Source organism: Pipistrellus hanaki, assembly GCF_964339955.1.
Source record: "Pipistrellus hanaki genome assembly, chromosome: 4".
Lineage (NCBI taxonomy): Eukaryota > Metazoa > Chordata > Mammalia > Chiroptera > Vespertilionidae > Pipistrellus > Pipistrellus hanaki.
The window spans coordinates 90,440,361-90,458,492 of NC_140506.1; the positions used below are offsets into that span (position 1 = coordinate 90,440,361).

At 55.6% G+C, this 18,132-nt stretch overlaps 2 protein-coding genes across 7 annotated transcripts; both read right to left on the bottom strand.

Moving 5' to 3' along the window:
* Nucleotides 1–4,064: 4,064 nt before the first annotated feature.
* PRSS41 (serine protease 41) lies at nucleotides 4,065–16,169 on the bottom strand. 6 transcript variants are annotated; one of them, XR_014794746.1, is made up of 7 exons: nucleotides 15,493–16,169; nucleotides 15,256–15,403; nucleotides 14,931–15,099; nucleotides 13,470–13,753; nucleotides 8,957–9,216; nucleotides 6,582–6,689; nucleotides 4,249–4,281 (listed from the first exon to the last, which is right to left on the bottom strand). XR_014794746.1 is itself a non-coding variant. In XM_084880482.1 (7 exons), the coding sequence occupies exons 1-7, from the start codon at nucleotides 15,557–15,559 to the stop codon at nucleotides 8,436–8,438; spliced, it is 1,071 nt and encodes a 356-aa protein (XP_084736608.1). In that variant the 5' UTR covers nucleotides 15,560–15,648; the 3' UTR covers nucleotides 8,016–8,435. The 6 variants fall into 6 exon arrangements, 5 of the variants coding, with proteins under 5 accessions (XP_084736607.1, XP_084736606.1, XP_084736605.1 ...); XM_084880482.1 differs by lacking the exons at nucleotides 4,249–4,281; nucleotides 6,582–6,689 and adding an exon at nucleotides 8,016–8,669 and having other exon boundaries at nucleotides 15,256–15,282; nucleotides 15,374–15,403; nucleotides 15,493–15,648; XM_084880481.1 differs by lacking the exon at nucleotides 8,957–9,216 and having other exon boundaries at nucleotides 4,065–4,281.
* On the bottom strand, nucleotides 4,272–6,530 carry PRSS33 (serine protease 33; the record flags this gene model as incomplete). Its single annotated transcript, XM_084880829.1, has 5 exons — nucleotides 4,272–4,819; nucleotides 5,023–5,192; nucleotides 5,433–5,704; nucleotides 5,860–6,065; nucleotides 6,498–6,530. 5 exons carry the CDS (start codon nucleotides 6,528–6,530, stop codon nucleotides 4,661–4,663), a joined length of 840 nt encoding a protein of 279 aa, XP_084736955.1. The 3' UTR covers nucleotides 4,272–4,660.
* Nucleotides 16,170–18,132: the final 1,963 nt, after the last annotated feature.

Sequence of the window (18,132 nt, forward strand, 5' to 3'; positions counted from 1 at the left end):
AGGAAAGTGCTGAGAAAATATTTTAAAAAATATAAACTGGTAGTTTATCATACAAATTTTAGTGAATCAGTGTTATTTTGTTTGAGAATGCCGGAGAAAAGTAGGTACATTATTTTTTATTAAATTTTAACACTAAACTTCACTACAGTTAGAAATTTACAAAAAAATCAATATCAGGTAAGTAGGGGGTCTACCCAAAACCGAAAAACATGGCAAGGGGTCTACAGCACAAACAAGTTTGGGAACTCTGATATAGGAGGACTGCCCACACTTCCCTGCCCCAGCCTTAGGTGTAAATCTGTTTCTTTCAGGTCAGAGGAGCTTTATGGCCTGGAATGACCCTGGGAAGCTGCTGGTGGTGTCAGGGAGTTGGGCCTGGAGCAGAGAAGGGGAGGTCCCTGGCCCCAGGGGCCTTGGGCACCCGCCAACCTCTTGCCCAGGTCCACTTGGGCTCCTGTTGGCCTCTAGACTTATTCCCTGGCTAGCTGCCTTTCTGCGGGGCTGTCCTCACCCACAGGCTTCCTTCAGTGTTGGGCACGGTCCTGGGTCACTCCCAGTTGCAGTCACACTAACTAGAGCAAGGGATAGAGGCTTTTCTTTCACTAACCACTCCCGGGGTCAGTACTGGTGTGTGTGTCATAGTCCATGCCTGGCACCCAGAGAGGAGCCAGTGGATGGTGCTGGCTGTCAGAGCTCTGCAGAGGTCGGGGCTGCAATGTGAGAATTCTTGAGAGTGGGTGGAAGCAGCTGCCCTGGCCCCGAGTCAAGCTGGTAGCTCGCTGCACAGGCTCTGGGCTCAAATCAACTGATACGAGTCCTGGTTCCAGCGCCGACTGTGCAGCTTTGGGCTGCTAACCTCACTCATCAGGACCCACTTCCCTCTCCTTCAAGATGAGAAAATAACCGCTTGTAAAGTTTGTAGAGCCTCTCCAAGAGGTAGCACGAAATAGATGTTTCCTAAACTCTAACTGGAGTTATTTTTGTCTTGTCCTCCCTGCCTTCTCAGGGAGGACAAGTCCTCTGAAGTCCCTTCACCTCTTGTGACTCTTCCCTCCCTGGACCCCGGGCAGCAGCGGCTCCCTGCTAGCACGCTAGGCCCAGGCTGACATCCACTTGGGCTTCATCCCCTGAGTCAGGAAGTGTCAGGGCAAGTCCTTGGCCCTCCTGAAAGTTTCCTTAATATCAGCATCTTTGCGAACAGAGAGTTGGAGGAGGGGAGGGCTAAGCAGGCAGCCAGTAGGCCTCCCAGGATGAGGCAGGTACAGATGGAGTCCTGGGGTTCAGGGACAGGAGAGGTCCCCTCGCCACCCATGATGTCCAAAGATGCAGCCTGAGCACATCTTTCTGGAGCTGGGTGTATTGCAGACCACCCTGTGGACAGCTGACCTGTCCGCCCAGCTGCTGTCCCAGCTGATGTTCACCAGGAGTCACCCTGGAGGCCTGGGGGTGGGGCAGCCCTCTTCGCTCCCATCCCATCCCCCTGAGAATCACGCCTGTCCCCAGCCTCCTCCAGCAGGCCGAGTTCCAGCCCCAGCCCATTACGTGTGATCTTGGGCAAGGCACTGAACCTCCACCTGTTTTCCGTCCTTGAAGAGAGAATGTGTAATTGGACCCCCTGGGATATTTGGGAGCATTAATGAACGAATGCACAGAGAGCGCAATGCCAGGGTTCCAGTAGTGATGTGTCTGGTTGAAACTGTCTCAGGTCACCTGGCCTGGGAGAGGCAGTGAGTCCTTCCCTTCAGAGGAGGGTGGGTGTCCCTTGGTCGGTTGTTTGCGGGAGGTGACTGGGCATCCTGTCATTCAGTGCAATGATACTTCATACACGTAGGAATGGGGTGGGGGTACAATTTGAGGGGAGAACGGGCTGACCACCCCCAACCCCTGTGCTCTGTGGGCTCGCTGGGTGTGTCCTCCCTCCTAGAGGCCATGACAGAGTGGAAATCTTAAGGTGAGTTGGCTAGTCAGCTGCTCTTGCTTCTCAGCCCAGAAAGGCCTGGGCCCTTCTGCTCCCTTGTCTCCACTACCAACGCTCACAACAGGCACCCTCCGAAGTAAGCCTGCGGCACCTTGGCCTTGGCTGGCCTTCCTCTCCTGTCTTTTTTTTTTTTTTTTTTTTTAAACATTGATTAATAAATAGTAATAAATGACCACTAGTTATTAGTGTGCCTCTCATTTGTAGTATTTTACAATTAACTAATCTCCATGAGGGAAGTGACAAGGAATTTGAGTCGGTTGCCCACATTCAATTCTGGCTCCGTCTCTTACCCCCTGTGAGCCTTAGGGCATGTCACTGACCTCTCAGGGCCTGCTTTTCACCCACAGAATGGGAAATGAAAGCACCCAGGAGCCCACCCATGCCTGGCACAGCACACATGCTCAGTGGGCAAATCCATGGTTGCTGTAGCTGTCAACTTGATTCTCCGAGCAGCCTTGATAAGGCCATTGTTACCAGTTCAGATTAGAGTGCGGAAATGAGGCTGAGTCAGTGTGGGAGAGACAAGGCCATCCGGTTGTAGCACCACAGACAGGAGTAGGTGGGCAACTGGAAAATGCCTACCTCGGACAAGAGACTAGCCCCCCCACCCCCCAACACACACACTGACCTTGCTGACAGGATGCTGCAGTACAGGCTTCTGTGCCAGTGAGCCTGCCAGGCTGAAAAGTGCTGCAACTTGCCCAGCCCCACAGGCTGCCACTCCAGGAACAGGCCAAGAAGGATGGAGCTGGGAGGCCACAATAGCAGGCAGGAAGAAGCGAAGTCAGCAAAGGGAGCAATCCCCACGCCACCGTTCCCAGCTCCCCCTGCATCAGACCACCTGGGTTCAGATTCCAGTCTGTCACCACCAGCTGCATGGCTTCAGGCCTCAGTTTTCTCATCGGACAAATGAAGAAACAAACCTACCTCACGGAGCCTCTGAAAAACCCACCGAGAGTCCAGGAAAGCCCTCCGCAGGGGCCCAGACTCCCGGTAAGAGCCTGCCCAGCAGTAGCATTGCCCATTCACTGGCCCTTCCCTTCCCTGCCCAGTTCCTGCCCCTACCCTGCTCCCAGGTTGCACTTCAGAAACACTGGACTCTGAATGGGAACCGATTACGAAAATCACAGCAGGTCCAAGGCTGAGAAGCCCTGGCTCCAGCCCCAGGCTCGTTCCCACCTCAGTGCTTCGGGAGGCAGCCCTTCCTCAGACTGAGGAAGGATTGGGAGAATGGCCAACATCACCCCACAGGGGTCCTTTGGTCCCACCACAGATGTGACCACAGCCTTTTACAGGCTGGTCTGCCACAGCCATGCCCTGTTCGGGCACCCTAGACCCCAATGACCCCCAAGAAATAGCCAAGCTCCACCCCAGATGGACGGCCCTCACACTGGGGGAAAGAGCAGCCTGGGTCCCCTGCTGCCCCGTCCGGTCCGTAGATTCACACTGGCCTGGCCTGGCCTACAGCAACCCCGCAGGGACCACTGGTGCAGCTACTTCCTCTCCTGGGAAAAAAGGAAGGAGACAAGGCTTAGGCCTCTGTGGGGGCAGCGGCCTGGCCTGCCCCACCAGGCTGCACCTTTGATGGCCTTCCTGTTAACTCTTCACCGACTGCTGCTGTCAACTCCAAAGATTAGGCTTTGGATTTCCCAGGTTTTGTTCAGTTTCTTGCTCTCCCTGCAGCTCTAGAAACTGAGCTCTATCTACTGAACGGGTGTCCTTGGCCACATGAAGGTGGGCAGGGAGCTGTACAGGGTCTAAGCCTGTCTCCAGATTTGGTGTCGGGGGTCCTGGGCGTGGGGGTTCTGTGTAAGGCAAGGACCCAGCCCCAGACTCCCCCAGGGCCTGGGTGGTGTAATGACAGAAACAACAGCAGAAATGCCAGCCAGGCCTGCCTGGGGGCTCCTGGCTCCCTTTGGACAGAGGGCATGATGCCAGGCGGTCCAGACTCCTGAGCTGGTGGAGGCCCACCCTGCCCCCAGGCATATTCACGGTGATGAGGCAAAATCTAGATTCATTCCCTATTGTGTAACCAGTGACCACAAACACAGCGGCTTTAAACACACATTTACTAAGTCAGGGCTCTGTGGGCCAGAAGTCCGGCTGGGCTCAGCTGGGTCTCACCAGGCCCAGGTCAAGGCGGGGCCTAGAGGACTCTCGCCGGAGGCCGGGGGAAGAATTCGCCTCCGAGCTTGGGCAAGGTGTCCAGGTTGGTTCCTTTCGGTCAGCGGCTGAGATGTCCCTTCCCCTGACGGAGGCTGCGTGTCGTTCCTGGCTGTGTGACCCCCTTCCCATCTTCCGAGCTAGCGGCGGAGAACCATCTTCGTGGTGCCGAATCCCTCTACACTTTGAACCTCCCTGATTCCTCCAGAGACAGGGGCACACAGGCCCAACCGGAAATGCCACTTACCGACTCTGGATGCCCAGGCCCAGCCTTGGCTGGAGCTGAGGAGGGGAAGCGAGCAGGAAGGGAAAGGAGGAGCATGAGACCCCACAGATAGGAGGAGCTGGGGCGGGGCTGGCAGCTCAGGCTTGGTGAGCCCCCAGGAAGGCAGGGGATGGACTGATGGATGGAGAGATGGCTCCTTAGCTTTATCAGGCCTCCAAGCCTCAAGTCGGAAGTGGTAGGGCTGGGGGATGGACAGGTCCCTGGAGGGACCAAGTAGCAGAGGGGTCACCACATCAGTGGCCGAGGCGAGCCTGGATCCAGCGGCTGTACATGGCGACATTGGTATAGACGCCCGGCCGGTAGGGCAGAGCACAGCCCTTGCCCCAGCTCACCACGCCCACCAGGACCCAGCGCCCAGACTCCAAGCAGGCCAGGGGTCCCCCAGAGTCACCCTGTGGGAGAAAGGCAAGCTCAGGCCCCAGAGCTCTGAAGACTATGACGATAGTCCCGGGGCTCCCGTCCCCCAGGGGGTACATCTGGGCTGGGAGCCAGGATGCGGACCTTGGGGGTGGCACCTCCTGGGTCCTGGGCTCCAGGGAGGGAGGGTGCTGGGCACAGCAGCACGGACTCAGCGGTCCGAGGCAGCTCCACGCACCTGGCAGGCATCCTTGCGGCCCTGGGGGTAGCCGGCGCACAGGTTCCCCGGCAACACTATTTGCTGGGCCCGGGGCACGCTGGTGCCCACGTGGTAGAGGCGGTCACAGGAGCCCGCGTCCACCACGGGCACCCTGACTCCCTGGAGAGGCCGCCACGCCGGGAGTGACACTGGAGGCAAAGGGGGCTTGTGAGAGAGGAGAGAGGAGAGAGGGGGTGCCGTGGCAAGGAGAGGGTGCGGGGAGAAGCCTCACCTGAGAACCTAACCTGCCAGGACTGGGAGGGCTTGGGGATTCCCAGATTGAAGCCGCGGTGGGAGGGGTTCCCGGTCAGAGGAAGGAGGAGGGGGATGCCCGCCCCTCCCCCCCCCCCCCCCCCCCGCAGTGCCCCGCGCCCCGCCCTCCGCCTCACCTCCCAGGCGGAGGCTGCCCCAGCCGGTGACCCAGCACGGAGCCCCGGGGGGCGGGCGGGCCCCGGGCTCGGGCAGGCACACCGGCTGGACGCGGGCGCTCAGGGGCGCGGGGCGGCGCAGCTGGAGCAGCGCCAGGTCCCCGCGGGCCCCGTCCTCGGAGAAGTCGGGGTGCAGCAGCGCCCTCTGCACCGGCACCAAGAGCGCGCGGGGCGAGGCCCGGCCCAGGCGCAGCGCCCCGAGGAGCACGCGGTACTCGGACACGGGCGCCTGCCTGCGGACAGGAGCGGGTTACCTACCGGGGTCCCCCTCTCCCCAGGCCCCCAGGCCCCGCGCCTCCGCCAGGTGGAGCCGCACTGCCCCCCGCACCCCCATCCCGGCCCCCATCCCCTTGTCCCAGAGCGGAGCGGAGCCTGGGGGGCCGCTGACCTCCGGAGGCAGTGCGCCGCCGTCAGCACCCACTGCGGGGCGACCAGCGCGCCCCCGCACACGTGCGCCCCGCGGCGCTGGACGCTCGCCTGCCACGGCCACTCTCCGGCCCGCGCGTCCCGGCCCCCTACGATCCGGCTGGACACGCGGGGCTGCCCGCAGGCTGCGGGAGGACAGGGCGGCGAGGGTGGGCGGGGGACCGGAGGCTCGGGAAGGGGGTGGGGGTGGGGCGGCGGTGGGCGGCGGGGAGACTTAGAGCCAAGGTTGGGTGGGGGTGGGCTCCGGGGGTGGGAGGGACGGGGTGGGGTGGGGAGAGGGACCTGAGGCTTCCCAACCTGCAGACTCCAGCGTCCCAGCCACGCCTGGAAGAGGAAGGAGGGAAGGCACTGGATTATGGATTTGGCGTCAGATAACGGACTGAGGAGAAGGGAGGTTACAGATAAGGAAGGAAGGTGGGACGTATTTGTCGCATTAACTGGTTCCGGGATTTTGTCCAACCGGTTATCCAATTTAACTTCCCCCAAAGCGACTTATGCCCTTGGTGAAGACAGCACCTCCAGGTTTGGAGAGCCCAAGGTCAGGGACAGAGAGAACTTGAACCCTTGAAGCCGAGATTAGATTGCCCTGGTGTGCGCTACGGGAGCCAGACCAGCGAGGGGGAGATGGGACATCTGAGGCCGAGGTCCCTGCGGTCCGCACCGGAACCCCTGCCCCACACTCACCTCGCAGCAGCAGGAGCAGCGCCTGGAGGTGGGGAGCCCCCCGCATTCTGTCGGTAGGACTGTGCGGGGTACAGGTGGCCCTGCCTGGGCTTAGACTCTCGTAGGGGCCTGCGGAGAGAGGAAGGAGGGTCCTAGCCCAGAGCGCTTGTGTCCCGGAGGCCGTTCTGTCTGCCCTCAGCCCCCGGCTTGTCTCAGGCTTAGGCCCAGGGCCCCGCTCTGCCTGCCGCCAGGTCCCAGCCAACACCCTCGCCCCCAGCCCCTTTGAGCCCGGGGCACCCTAGGCCTCCAGGCAAGCCCCTTCCCCACCCTCTATTCCCATTGCCCAACGGCTGCTCCCACCCACCCTGCCGGCCCCTGGACCTGCTCTCACCCTCACAGCCCGTGCCCTCCCGGCGGACTGGGCTGGCAGGGAGTGTGGGGGCTTAAAAGGCCAGGAGGGGGCGGGCCTGGCCGGGGAAATTAAGGAGACCAGGGAGGGGCTGCGGCTTCACCTGTCCGGCCTCGAACAAAGATGCTTTGAGCAGCACGTCCAAGGTGGCAGGAAAGGACACCTGCACTTCTCAACAGAAGCCTGGCTCGGGCCAAGGTGCTGGGAGCTGCGGGCAGGAGCCCAGCCAGGCGAGGGCAGTGAGGTGGGGGAAGAGGGGGCTGTGGTCAGGCCAGGAAGCTCCGGAGGATCCTTGGCAGCTCTCCCCCAAGCCTGACCCAGGCCCCAGGCTGCCGACAGGGCTGGTTGCTCAGGCACCAAGTTCCGACTTGGCCGGGCCCAACATGGAGCCGAGACCCCAGGCCTGGCCAAGTGCTCTCTGGACCCAGGCCCCTGTGAGCTGGGTCACCCCAGCAGTCCCGTCCCCTCACTGAGCGTCAGTTTCCTCACGGCGGCCAGGGGGAGGGAGATCCAGCCTCGCAGGGCTGCCCCCGGGCAGGGACAGAGACGGGTGTTGAAATTCTAGTGGGTGTGATCACTGCTGGCAGGTGTGGGCAGAAACCAGGAAGGCCTGCTCTCTGAAGACCTCCTACCTGCCTCTCCACAGCCGGGGACTGTCCGGTGGGGAACCGAGGGAAGAAATGTGGGCCAACCACAGCTCCTCACACATCCTGAGCTCAGCACGTGGGAAGCTTGTGACAACGCAGACCTGCCAAAGCAGTTCCAGGGGCCCCTGCATGGGCCGTACTGGCCCGATCCCCCGTCGTGCTGAGGCTGAGTTCTGGGACACCCGTGAGGAGCCGGACAAGCTTGGCGCTGCCCGTCTCCACCAGGCCACCGTATGGTGCTGCAGCAGCTCCTTAGGCACTAGCGGCCTCACTGGGACTTTATTTTTATTTTTTTACATTATTTATTTATTTATTTATTTATTTTTAAAAATAAATTTTATTGATTTTTTACAGAGAGGAAGAGAGAGGCAGAGTTAGAAACATCGATGAGAGAGAGTCATCAATCAGCTGCCTCTTGCACACCCTCTATTGGGGATGCGCCTGCAACCAAGGTACATGCCCTTGGCCGGAATTGAACCTGGGACCTTTCAGATCGCAGGCTGAGGCTCTATCCACTGAGCCAAACCAGTTTCGGCCATCAATTCTTTCTGATTGAACCAACCAGTGAGGGTTACAAAATATGTGCAGTGCAGACAAGCAGAGAAGGAACCGGGACTTAGGGAGTGGTCTTGGAGAAGACGGGACATGACTATGAGAGTCATGGAAGCCACCCAGGTCCACAAAACACTCTGCAAGGAATCAGTGAAAACGCACACATTTATTAGCAAAGGAGCCAGAAGGCGACCAGAGCCTGGTCGGCAGGCAGTCCAGGCGTGCCCACAGCCCTGGGTGAACATGCCTGGGCCCTGGTCAGGGCACTCAGGCCAGCTGCACAAGCTGGGCAGCCCAGAGCAGAGGGAGGAGCAGCAGGAGTGGGGAGGAGTCTGGCCTGGTGCTGTGGCCCATGAGCTTCTGGATCCAGCTGAAGTATCTACTGACGCTGGTGTAGACGCCGGGGCGGTTGGGCCGACCACAGCCCACTCCCCAGCTCACGACTCCAACCTGAATCCACAGTCCATTCTTTTCACAGGTCAAGGGTCCACCTGAGTCACCCTGGGGAGCAGCAGAGGTGAGCCTGGCCTGGGGCAGGAGGGGCCCGTGGGGAGACCCCAGAACGGGAAGGGCTATGGAGCTGGGCAAACTAGGTGCAAATCCTACTCCTCCCCCTGGAAGTGACCAGGCCTCAGCCTTCACATCCGCAAAGGGGGGCAAACACCACTCCCTACAGGAGGCACGTGAGGTCCCAGGAGGCACGTGAGGTCCCAAAGAGACACTATCAAGGCCAAACGAGCTTTGATAGGCGGGGTAAGTAAGGGCGAAATCACGTTCTTATTAATCACCTCTGAGGGTAGGTTGGTCATGGGGTGGGGGGTTGCTCTCAGACCAAGGTTGAGAGGGGTGGTGCCCATTTCCAGCAAGGCTCTGACTGGGGCAGGGGCACTCACTCCGCAGGAGTCGTGTTTGCCATCCTCGGAGCCAGCACAGATCACGTCATCTGCCATTCTATACAAGAAGTTGGGCTGTTGGAACAGGAAATTACACCTGGAGTTGTTGATGATGGAGACCTGAACTTCCTGGAGGGTGTAGGGAGCCAGCAGCTCTGCATAGGAGTTGAAGAAACAGAAAGACAGTAGCATCCTGAGCCTCTCCTCCACCATCAGGTTGGGAGGAATAAGATGGGCTATGAGAACAGAGACCCTGGGCCGTTATTTTCTTTCTTTCATTCTTTCTTTCTTTCTTTTTTAAAAAAAATATATTTTCTTGATTTTTTACAGAGAGGAAGGGAGAGAGATAGAGAGCTAGAAACATCGATGAGAGAGAAACATCGACCAGCTGCCTCTTGCACACCCCCTACCGAGGATGTGCCCACAACCAATGTACAATACATGCCCTTAACAGGAATCGAACCTGGGACCTTTCAGTCCGCAGACCGACGCTCTACCACTGAGCCAAACCGGTTTCGGCTCTTTCTTTCTTTCTTTCTTTCTTTCTTTCTTTCTTTCTTTCTTTCTTTCTTTCCTTTCTTCCTTTCTTTTTTTTCTTTCTTACTGTCTTTCTTTTTTAAATATTTAAATACTATTATTATTGATTTCAGAGAGGAAGGAAGAGGGAGAGATAGAAACATCAATGATGAGAGAGAATCATTGATTGGCTGCCTCCTGAACGCCCCCCACTGGGGATTGAGCCCACAACCCAGGCATGTGTCCTTGACTGGAATCGAACCTGGAAACCCCCCAGTCTGCAGGCCTAGGCTCTATCCACTGAGCCAAATCAGCTAGGGCTGGGCCATTGTTCTTTAAAAACAAAAAGGTTTTTATTGATTTTTAAGGGAGAGGGAAAGAGATTGATGTGAGAAACATCCATCGGCTGCCTCTTGCACGCCCCCTACTGGGGATTGAGCCTGCAATCCTGGCATGTGCCCTGACCAGGAATCAAACTGGCCACAGGTGCATGGGATGATGCTCAACCAACTGAGTGACACTGGCCAGCGCTGGGCCATTGGTCTTTTCTAAAAGGATACACACAAAAACTGAAACCGGTCTGGCTCAGTGGATAGAGCGTCGACCTGCAGACTGAAAGGTCCCAGGTTTGATTCCAGTCAAGGGCATGTACCTTGGTTGCCGGTGCATCCCCAGTAGGGGGTGTGCAGGAGGCAGCTGGTCAATGTTTCTCTCTCATCGGTGTTTCTAGCTCTCTATTCCTCTCCCTTTCTCTCTGTAAAAAAAAAATCAATTTAAAAAAATATATTTTATTGATTTTCCACAGAGAGGAAGGGAGAGGGTTAGAGAGCTAGAAATGTCGATGAGAGAGAAACATTGACCAGCTGCCTCCTGCACACCCCCTACCGGGAATGTGCCCACAACCAATGTACATGCCCTTGACCGGAATCGAACCTGGGACCTTTCAGTCTGCAGACCAACGCTCTATCCACTGAGCCAAACTGGTTTGGGCAAAAAATCAATTATATATATATTGTTGTTTATCCTCACTGAGGATATTTTTTCATTGATTTATTTTTTTTTATTTTTTATTTTTTTTTTTTTAGGGAGAATGGAAGAGAGAGGGAAAGACAGAGAGAAACATCAATGAGAGAAACACATCAATTGGTTGCCTCCTGCATGTACCCTGACCAGGGCCCAGGCTGGGGATGAGCCTGCAATCAAACCAAGGACCCTTTGGTCTGCAGGCTGACGCTCTATTCAATGAGCCAAACTGGCTTTTAAAAAAAATAATTTTGATTTATTGATTCAGAGAGAGGAGGGACAGAGATAGAAACATCAGTGATGAGAGAGAGTAACTGATCACTGTCTCCTGCATGCTCCTGCTGGCAACTGAGCCACAACCGGGCATGTGCCCTGACTGGGAATCCAACTGTGACCTCCTGGGTCACAGATCGACATTCGACCACTGAGCTACACCAACAGGGCAAGGACCATTGTTCTCTTTAAAATATCAATATTTATTTATTTATTTATTTATTTATTTATTTATTTATTTTAAATACATTTTTATTGACTTCAGAGAAACATCAATGATGAGAGAGAATCATTAATTGGCTGCCTCCTGCACGCCTCCTTCTGGATATTGAGCCTGCAACCTGGGCATGTGTCCTTAACCCGATTCAAACCTGGGACCCTTTAGACCACAGGCCAACACTCTGTCCACTGAGCCAAACCGGCTAGGGCTAGGAGGACATATTTAAGGTGCGGAAAGAATAAAGTTAATCAAGAATTCTATATCAGGCAAAACTATCCCTCAGAGAATAAAGAAGTTAAGACACTTCCAGATAAACAAATGCTGAGAGGATTCACAGTTAGATCTACCCAATGAGAAATGGGAAAGGGGACCCTTCCGGCTGAAATGAAAGGACACTAATCAGTAACTTAAACTCATAGGAAGAAATAGAGAGCACTGGTACAAGCCCTGGCCAGTGTTGCTCAGTGGTTAGAGTGCTGGCCCACACACCAAAAGGTCTCAGGTTTGATTCCCAGTCAAAAGCATATGCCTTGGGTTGCAGGCTCAATCCTTGGCCCCTGTTAGGGCATGTGTGGAAGGCAACCAATCTCTCACATTGTTTCTCTTCCTCTCTCAAAATCAATAAACATGTTCTCGGGTGAGGATTAAACAAAGAAGATCCTGCCCAACTAAAAAGAAAAAGTGGAACAAGTTGGAGGACTCACATGCCAAATTTTAAAACATGCTGTAAAGCTAAAGGAATCAACAAGGAAATCCTGGCACAAGGATAAACATACAGACCAGTGGACTACAATTGTGAGTCTAAAAATAAATCTATACATCTATGGTAAATCCGCTTTTGACAAAGGTGCCAAGACAATTCAATGGAGGACAGAACAATCTCTTCAACAAACAGTGCTTGCATAACTGAATACTGTATGCACATGCAAAAGAATGAAGGTGGGCCCTGGCCAGTGTTTACCAGTGGTTAGAGTGTCATCCTGCCCACCGAAGGGTCATGGGTTCGATTCCTAGTCAAAGGCATGGACCTGGGTTGCAGGTTCAAGCCCTGCTCTTGTCGGGGTACATGTGGGAGGCAACCGATCGATGTGTCTCTCTCACATTGATGTTTCTCTCTCCTCCCCCTCCTCCCTCCCTTCCACTCTCTCTCTAAATAAATAAATAAATAAATAAATAAAATAAATCAATGGAAAAGATATCCTGGGGTGAGAATTAACAATGAAAAAGAATGAAGTTGGCCGGGACCGGTTTGGCTCAGTGGATAGAGCGTCGGCTTGCGGACTGAAAGGTCCCGGGTTCGATTCCGGGCAAGGGCATGTACCTTGGTTGAGGGCACATCCCCAGTGGCGGGGGGTGCAAGAGGCAGCTGATTAATGATTCTCTCTCATCGATGTTTCTAACTCTCTTCCCTCTCTCTTCCTCTCTGTAAAAAATCAGTAAAATATATTTAAAAAGAAGAAATAAATATGATTTATCCATACAATGGAATATTATTCAGCCATAAAAGGAATGAAGTTCTGATTTCATGTTATATAAACCTTAAAAACAGTATGCTCATTGAAAGAAACCAGACACAAAATGTCATATGTTGTATGATTCCATTTCTATAAATTTTATAGATAGTATAAAATATCCATAATCCATAGAGGTAAAAAGCTGGTTCATGGCTCAGCTGGTGTGACTCAGTCATTGAGCCAGGAGGTCACCGATTAGATTCCTGGTCAGGGCACATACCTGGGTTTTGGGCTCGATCCCCAGTAGGGGATGTGCAGAAGGCAGCTGATTGATGTTTCTCTCTATCCCTTACCCTTCTTCTCTCTCAACTCAATAAAAACATAGATATTTTTAAAAATCTGGTTAGTGGCTGCTAAGGGCTGGAGGGAGTAGGTTATGGGGGGGATGGCTGTTTATTGGTTAAGGGGTTTCATTTTGAGATGATAAAAATATTCTGCAATTAGGTGGCGATGTTGGTGCAAACTGTGAGTATACTAACCCCCACTGAACTGTATGTGCTTTAAAATGGTGAATTTCTTGGTATGTGAATTAAATCTCAGTTATAAAAACAAAGCCAACACCCAAGGCCTATCTGAAAATTCCAGCCCCCAAACTCCAGTTCCCTGCAGGCTGAGGAATTCGGCCGGGGGGAGCCGGTCCTCTCTCAGTGCTGGCTCTGGCTCACCGTCTCAGGGGGGAGAGGGAACTGAGTGGCACAGAAAGCCCTGCCCTTTCGGGGGGAGGAGGATGGACCGCAGTGGGGAGAGAATGCTGACCAGGCCCACAGAGGGGCCCGGCGCACCCCAGCCACGGTCGGGGCTGGTGTGTCTGGGAAAGGAGGATAATGCCCCCTCTTTCCCACCCATCCGTCCCCCGTCTCACTTTTATTCTCACGGATGTCCCCCCAGCCGGTCACCCAGCAGTTACTCTTGTTCTGGAATTCGAAGGTGGAGGCCATGACACAGACGGGCTGGATGTACTTGCTGTAGGTGACAGAGGAGGTCAGCCTCAGCAGGGCGATGTCGCTGAGCGAAGACTCCTTCGCCTGCGGGTACGCGATGATGTCCTGCACTCTGAAGCGCCGGAAGATGGCCCCCAGGTTCCAGAGAGATGGGCGGGAGGACAGCTCGCCGAACTGGGCCATCCAATTCGACGGATTGCTGTATCTGACAGGGGAGGAGAGAGCAGTTAGAGGTCTTTTTATTTTTTAATATATTTTTATTCATTTAAGAGAGGAAAGGACAGGGAGAGAGATGGAAACATCAGTGATGAGAGAATCATTGATCGGCTGCCTCCTGCAAGCTCTCCACTGGGGATGGAGCCCGCAACCCAAGCACGTGCCCTGACTGGGAATTGAACCATGGCCTCCTGGTTCATAGGTCAACGTTCAACCACTGAGCCACGCCGCCGGGTTCCGTTAGGGGTCTTTAGCGAAGTGTGGGCACCTGAGGCCGCCTCGGAGGGGAGACGGCCCAGGGGCTACGAGGGCCCATGCTGGACACCAGGAGCAGCCCCCCTCACAGGACAGTGTCCGGTGAGGAAATGGCGGAGCCCAGAGAGCCTGCAACCAGAGCCCCAGAGCCCAGAGACGGGGGCTGGACTAGGACAGAAGGGTGCCTCCCCCTGTGGTCTGACTGGCCAGTCACTCAACCAGCCTGTCACCCCTCAGAACCATCCTAAAAAACATGAATGAGCCCTAGCTGGTTTGGCTCAGCGGATGGAGCCTCCACCTGTGGACTGAGGGGGTCCCGGGTTCGATTCCGGTCAAGGGCATGTACCTTGGTTGTGGGCACATCCCCAGTGGGTGGTGTGCAGGAGGCAGCTGATAGATGTTTCTCTCTCATCGATGTTTCTAATTCTCTATCCCCCTCCCTTCCTCTCTGTAAAAAATCAATAATATATATATATATTTTAAAAACGAGCGAGCAGATGCACAGATGCCAAAGTGGGATGCTCAGCAGAGCGGAGTGAAAGTAGCCCCAGGGGCCACTGTGGCCACAGGCGAGGCTCTGTCCGCACTCACCCACCTCGCTCATTCCTCCCACCTGCGGCTCACCTCCCCTAGGAGGGGGCGAGGAGGGGGGTGAAGGCTAGCAATGCCATTTGGGGAGAAGAGAACAAACAGAGAAAGGAACCAGGCACACACACACACACACGTGCCCGGGGAATGTTCTGGAAGACCCTTCTAGGGGAAAAACTGAAGCGCTCTCTGCAGCGGCACCATCGGGGCTCCCGCGGGTGGGAGCGGCTGCAGCAGCGGGGCCCGGGGCTCAGGGGACCAGGAGGGTCCCGGCAGGGTCTTTGCATTTGCAGACTTCACATTGCGCGGAGCCGCGGACTCACTTCCGGAAGCAGTGCGCCGCCGACAGCACCCAGCGCCGGCCGAGCAGGCTGCCGCCGCAGCGGTGGCCCTGGTGGCGGAGCCGCAGGCTCACTTGCCACGGCCAGCGCCCGCGCGCCGCGTCCGTTCCGCCCACGATGAGCGCGTGCACGGCCGGGCGGCCGCAGGGCTCTGGGCGGACAGACGGACAGGGCTGAGCCGCGGGGGACGCCCCCCGCCCCGCCCCCGGGAAACCCCGGGAAACCCCGAGAGGAGGAGGGGGCGCAGGGACCCGCCCCCCGCCCTGCAGGCCCCGCCCTCGCCCCGCCCCCGGGGCCCGTTAGTTACGCGTCAGCCACGACGAGTTCTTGACACCTGGGCGGGAGAGAGGGAAAGAGAAGAGATGGCGCCTGTGCGTCCTGGCCGCGGGGCCCGGGCGGGGGAACGCACATCCTGGGCGCCTCACCTGAAAGCAGCGGGTTCCGATCCTGCAGCCCTGGGGTGAGGCGGGAAGGTGAGCTCCCCCCGGTCCCCACGCTCCCCATCCTCCTGCCCCCGTCCCCCCTGGCTCCGGCCCGAGCTCACCCTGCATCTCCAGTTCGACCCTCGCCAGCAGCTGCACCAGCAGCAACACCCCGACGCCAGCGCCCATGCCTCCTGTCCCCGCGGCCGGACGCCCCCCGCCGCGTCCGCGGACTCCGCGGCGCCCCCTGGTGGGGAAGGAGCAACAGCGACCCTCGCGCCGCCTTCTCCCGCCTTCTCCCGCCTTCTCCCGGCTGGACCTCTCTGGCTCTGCGGGCTTTTGGGGGACATCAGACCTCAGGCGCCCCAGCTTTGAGTTTCTCCTGGGGCGGGGTCCCCAACTACACCTCTTGATATGACCCAGGAACTAGTGAACGCTCCTCCCCCCCAAAAAATCCCTTTCCTGCCTGAACGCTGGGATCCTGGCTGCCCCCTTTGCTGCCCCCTTTTCTACCCATCTTTCCTTCGAGGAAGGGTCATGAAAGCACACTAACAAGTCCTCGTTGAGGTCCTAGCACTGTGCACCTCTGTTCACAGTGACACAGGATCCAAAAGCTGGCCTGGCCCTGACCGGTTTGGCTCAGTGGATAGAGCGTCGGCCTGCGGACTGAAAGGTCCCAGGTTCGATTCCGGTCAAGGGCATGTACCTTGGTTGTGGGCACATCCCCAGTAAAAGGTGTGCAGGAGGCAGCTGTTCAATGTTTCTCTCTCATTGATGTTTCTAACTCTCTACCCTTCTCTCTTCCTCTCTATAAAAAAATCAATAAAATATATATATTTTTTAAAAAAAGCAGACTCCGACTGCTACAGAGCTCTTCGCCTCCCACTCTGCGTGCCATTGGGCAGCAGGCCCCAGCTGACCCCACAGCGTCCACAGCAGCTTTCCCTCCTGTGGGCACGTGGCCCTCCCATCACCGGATGAATGGACGTCCAGCCGGGCCCACGGGCCCCCTTCAGAGCCAGCAGTTCCCTAGAAAGAGCCCCCGAACCCAGAAGAGCTGTCCTGCTCCTGGTGACGGTTCACTGCAGTGAACGGCTCCCAGTAACACCAACAAATGCGGACGGCACAGAGGACGGGGCCCGGGAGAGCCCGGGCGGGGTCCCCTGTCCTCCCAGTGGAGGGCGGCGGGCAGTGCCCGCTTCTCCCGGCAACGGCGTGTGACAGCACACGGGAAGCTCACCTGCACCGTGGTGTCTGAGGTTTTACTGGGCCCCGTCACCTGGGCATGGGGTGCCCATGGAGTGACCTTTATGCTCAGGCCCCAGCTGGTCCAGAGGTTCAGCTGACACAATGTGACCCAAGGCCCACCATGCATCCTCTTGTTGGCATCAGCTCTCTGGCAAGGCACCGACTCCAGGGCACAAGGGATTCTTCAGACAGGACATGCAAGGTCTCAGGGGCCTTTCCTGGAGCTGGTCCAGGGCCAGGGCTTCCTTTGGACTGTGCAGGGCTGGATATTCCTAGTCCCCGTCAGTTAGCCGCTCCCTGCACAGCAACCAAGGATTAAGGAATGTTGGAGATTTTCATGAAACAAGAAAACATGGGGAAAGAGCAATTAGAGATCACGAAAAAGTGTTTGAAAATTTAAAATATTACTGAAGCTGAAACCGGTTTGGCTCAGTGGATAGAGCGTCGGCCTGCGGACTGAAGAGTCCTGGGTTCGATTCTGGTCAAGTGCATGTACCTTGGTTGCGGGCGCATCCCCAGTAGGGAGTGTTCAAGGGGTAACTGCTCGATTATTCTCTCTCATCGATATTTCTAACTCTCTATCCCTCTCTCTTCCTCTCTGTAAAAAAAAAAAAAAAAAAAAAAAAAAAAATCAATAAAATATATTAAAAAATAAAATATTGCTGAAGTACATTTTAGACAAAGGGTCGAATAATAAAATGGACATTGCTAAAGAAAGAATTGGGAAACTTGAAGATATGGTAGAGAAATATGGTCAGAACTTAGAGCAAAAATTTTTTAAATATATTTATTGATTTTTCACAGAGAGGTAGGGAGAGGAGAAAGATAGAGAGCTAGAAACACCGATGAGAGAGACATTGACCAGCTGCCTCCTGCACACCCTACACCAGTGATGTGCCCACAACCAATGTACATGCCCCTGACCGGAATCGAACCTGGGACCTTTCAGTCCGCAGACCGACGCTCTATCCACTGAGCCAAACCGGTTTCGGCTAGAGCAAAAATTTTAAAGGGGCAGATTACATGAGAAAAAAATGTAAAGACATGAAGGAATTTAAAGATTGGTTTTATAGACACAGACAACAGTATGGTGGTTACCAGAGGGAAGAGGGGTGAGAAGGTAGTAATGGGTGAAGGGTGTCAAATAAATGGTGACAGGAGATTTGACTTTGGGTTATAAACACACAATCAAATACACAGATGATGTATTAGGGAATTTTACATTTGAAGCCTATAAATTTTATTAACTAATATCACCTCCAATAAATCTATACTAATAAAAGGGTAATATGCTAATTAGACCAGACATTTTCTGGACAAAGCCATGGTAGCAAGGGCTGAGGCAGAGGCAGTTAGGGGTGATCAGGGAGGCAGGGGAGGGCAGTTAGGGGCAATTAGGCTGGCAGGGGAGCAGTTAGGGGGGGATCAGGTCGGCAGGCAGAGGCAGTTAGGGTTGATCAGGCCAGAAGAGGAGCAGTTAGGGGCATCAGGCAGCAGGCAGAGGTGATCAGGGG

What these genes read in the sequence shown, in the direction of transcription:
- PRSS41 (XM_084880479.1), bottom strand. Translation starts at nt 15,720, where the DNA reads ATGTCCCCCAAAAGCCCGCAGAGCCAGAGAGGTCCAGCCGGGAGAAGG. An exon ending in GGTCGAACTGGAGATGCAGG is followed by an intron (nt 15,404 to 15,492) that starts GTGAGCTCGGGC and finishes GCCTCACCCCAG; the next exon opens with GGCTGCAGGATCGGAACCCG. An exon ending in GCGGCGCACTGCTTCCGGAA is followed by an intron (nt 13,754 to 14,930) that starts GTGAGTCCGCGG and finishes CTCCCCTGTCAG; the next exon opens with ATACAGCAATCCGTCGAATT.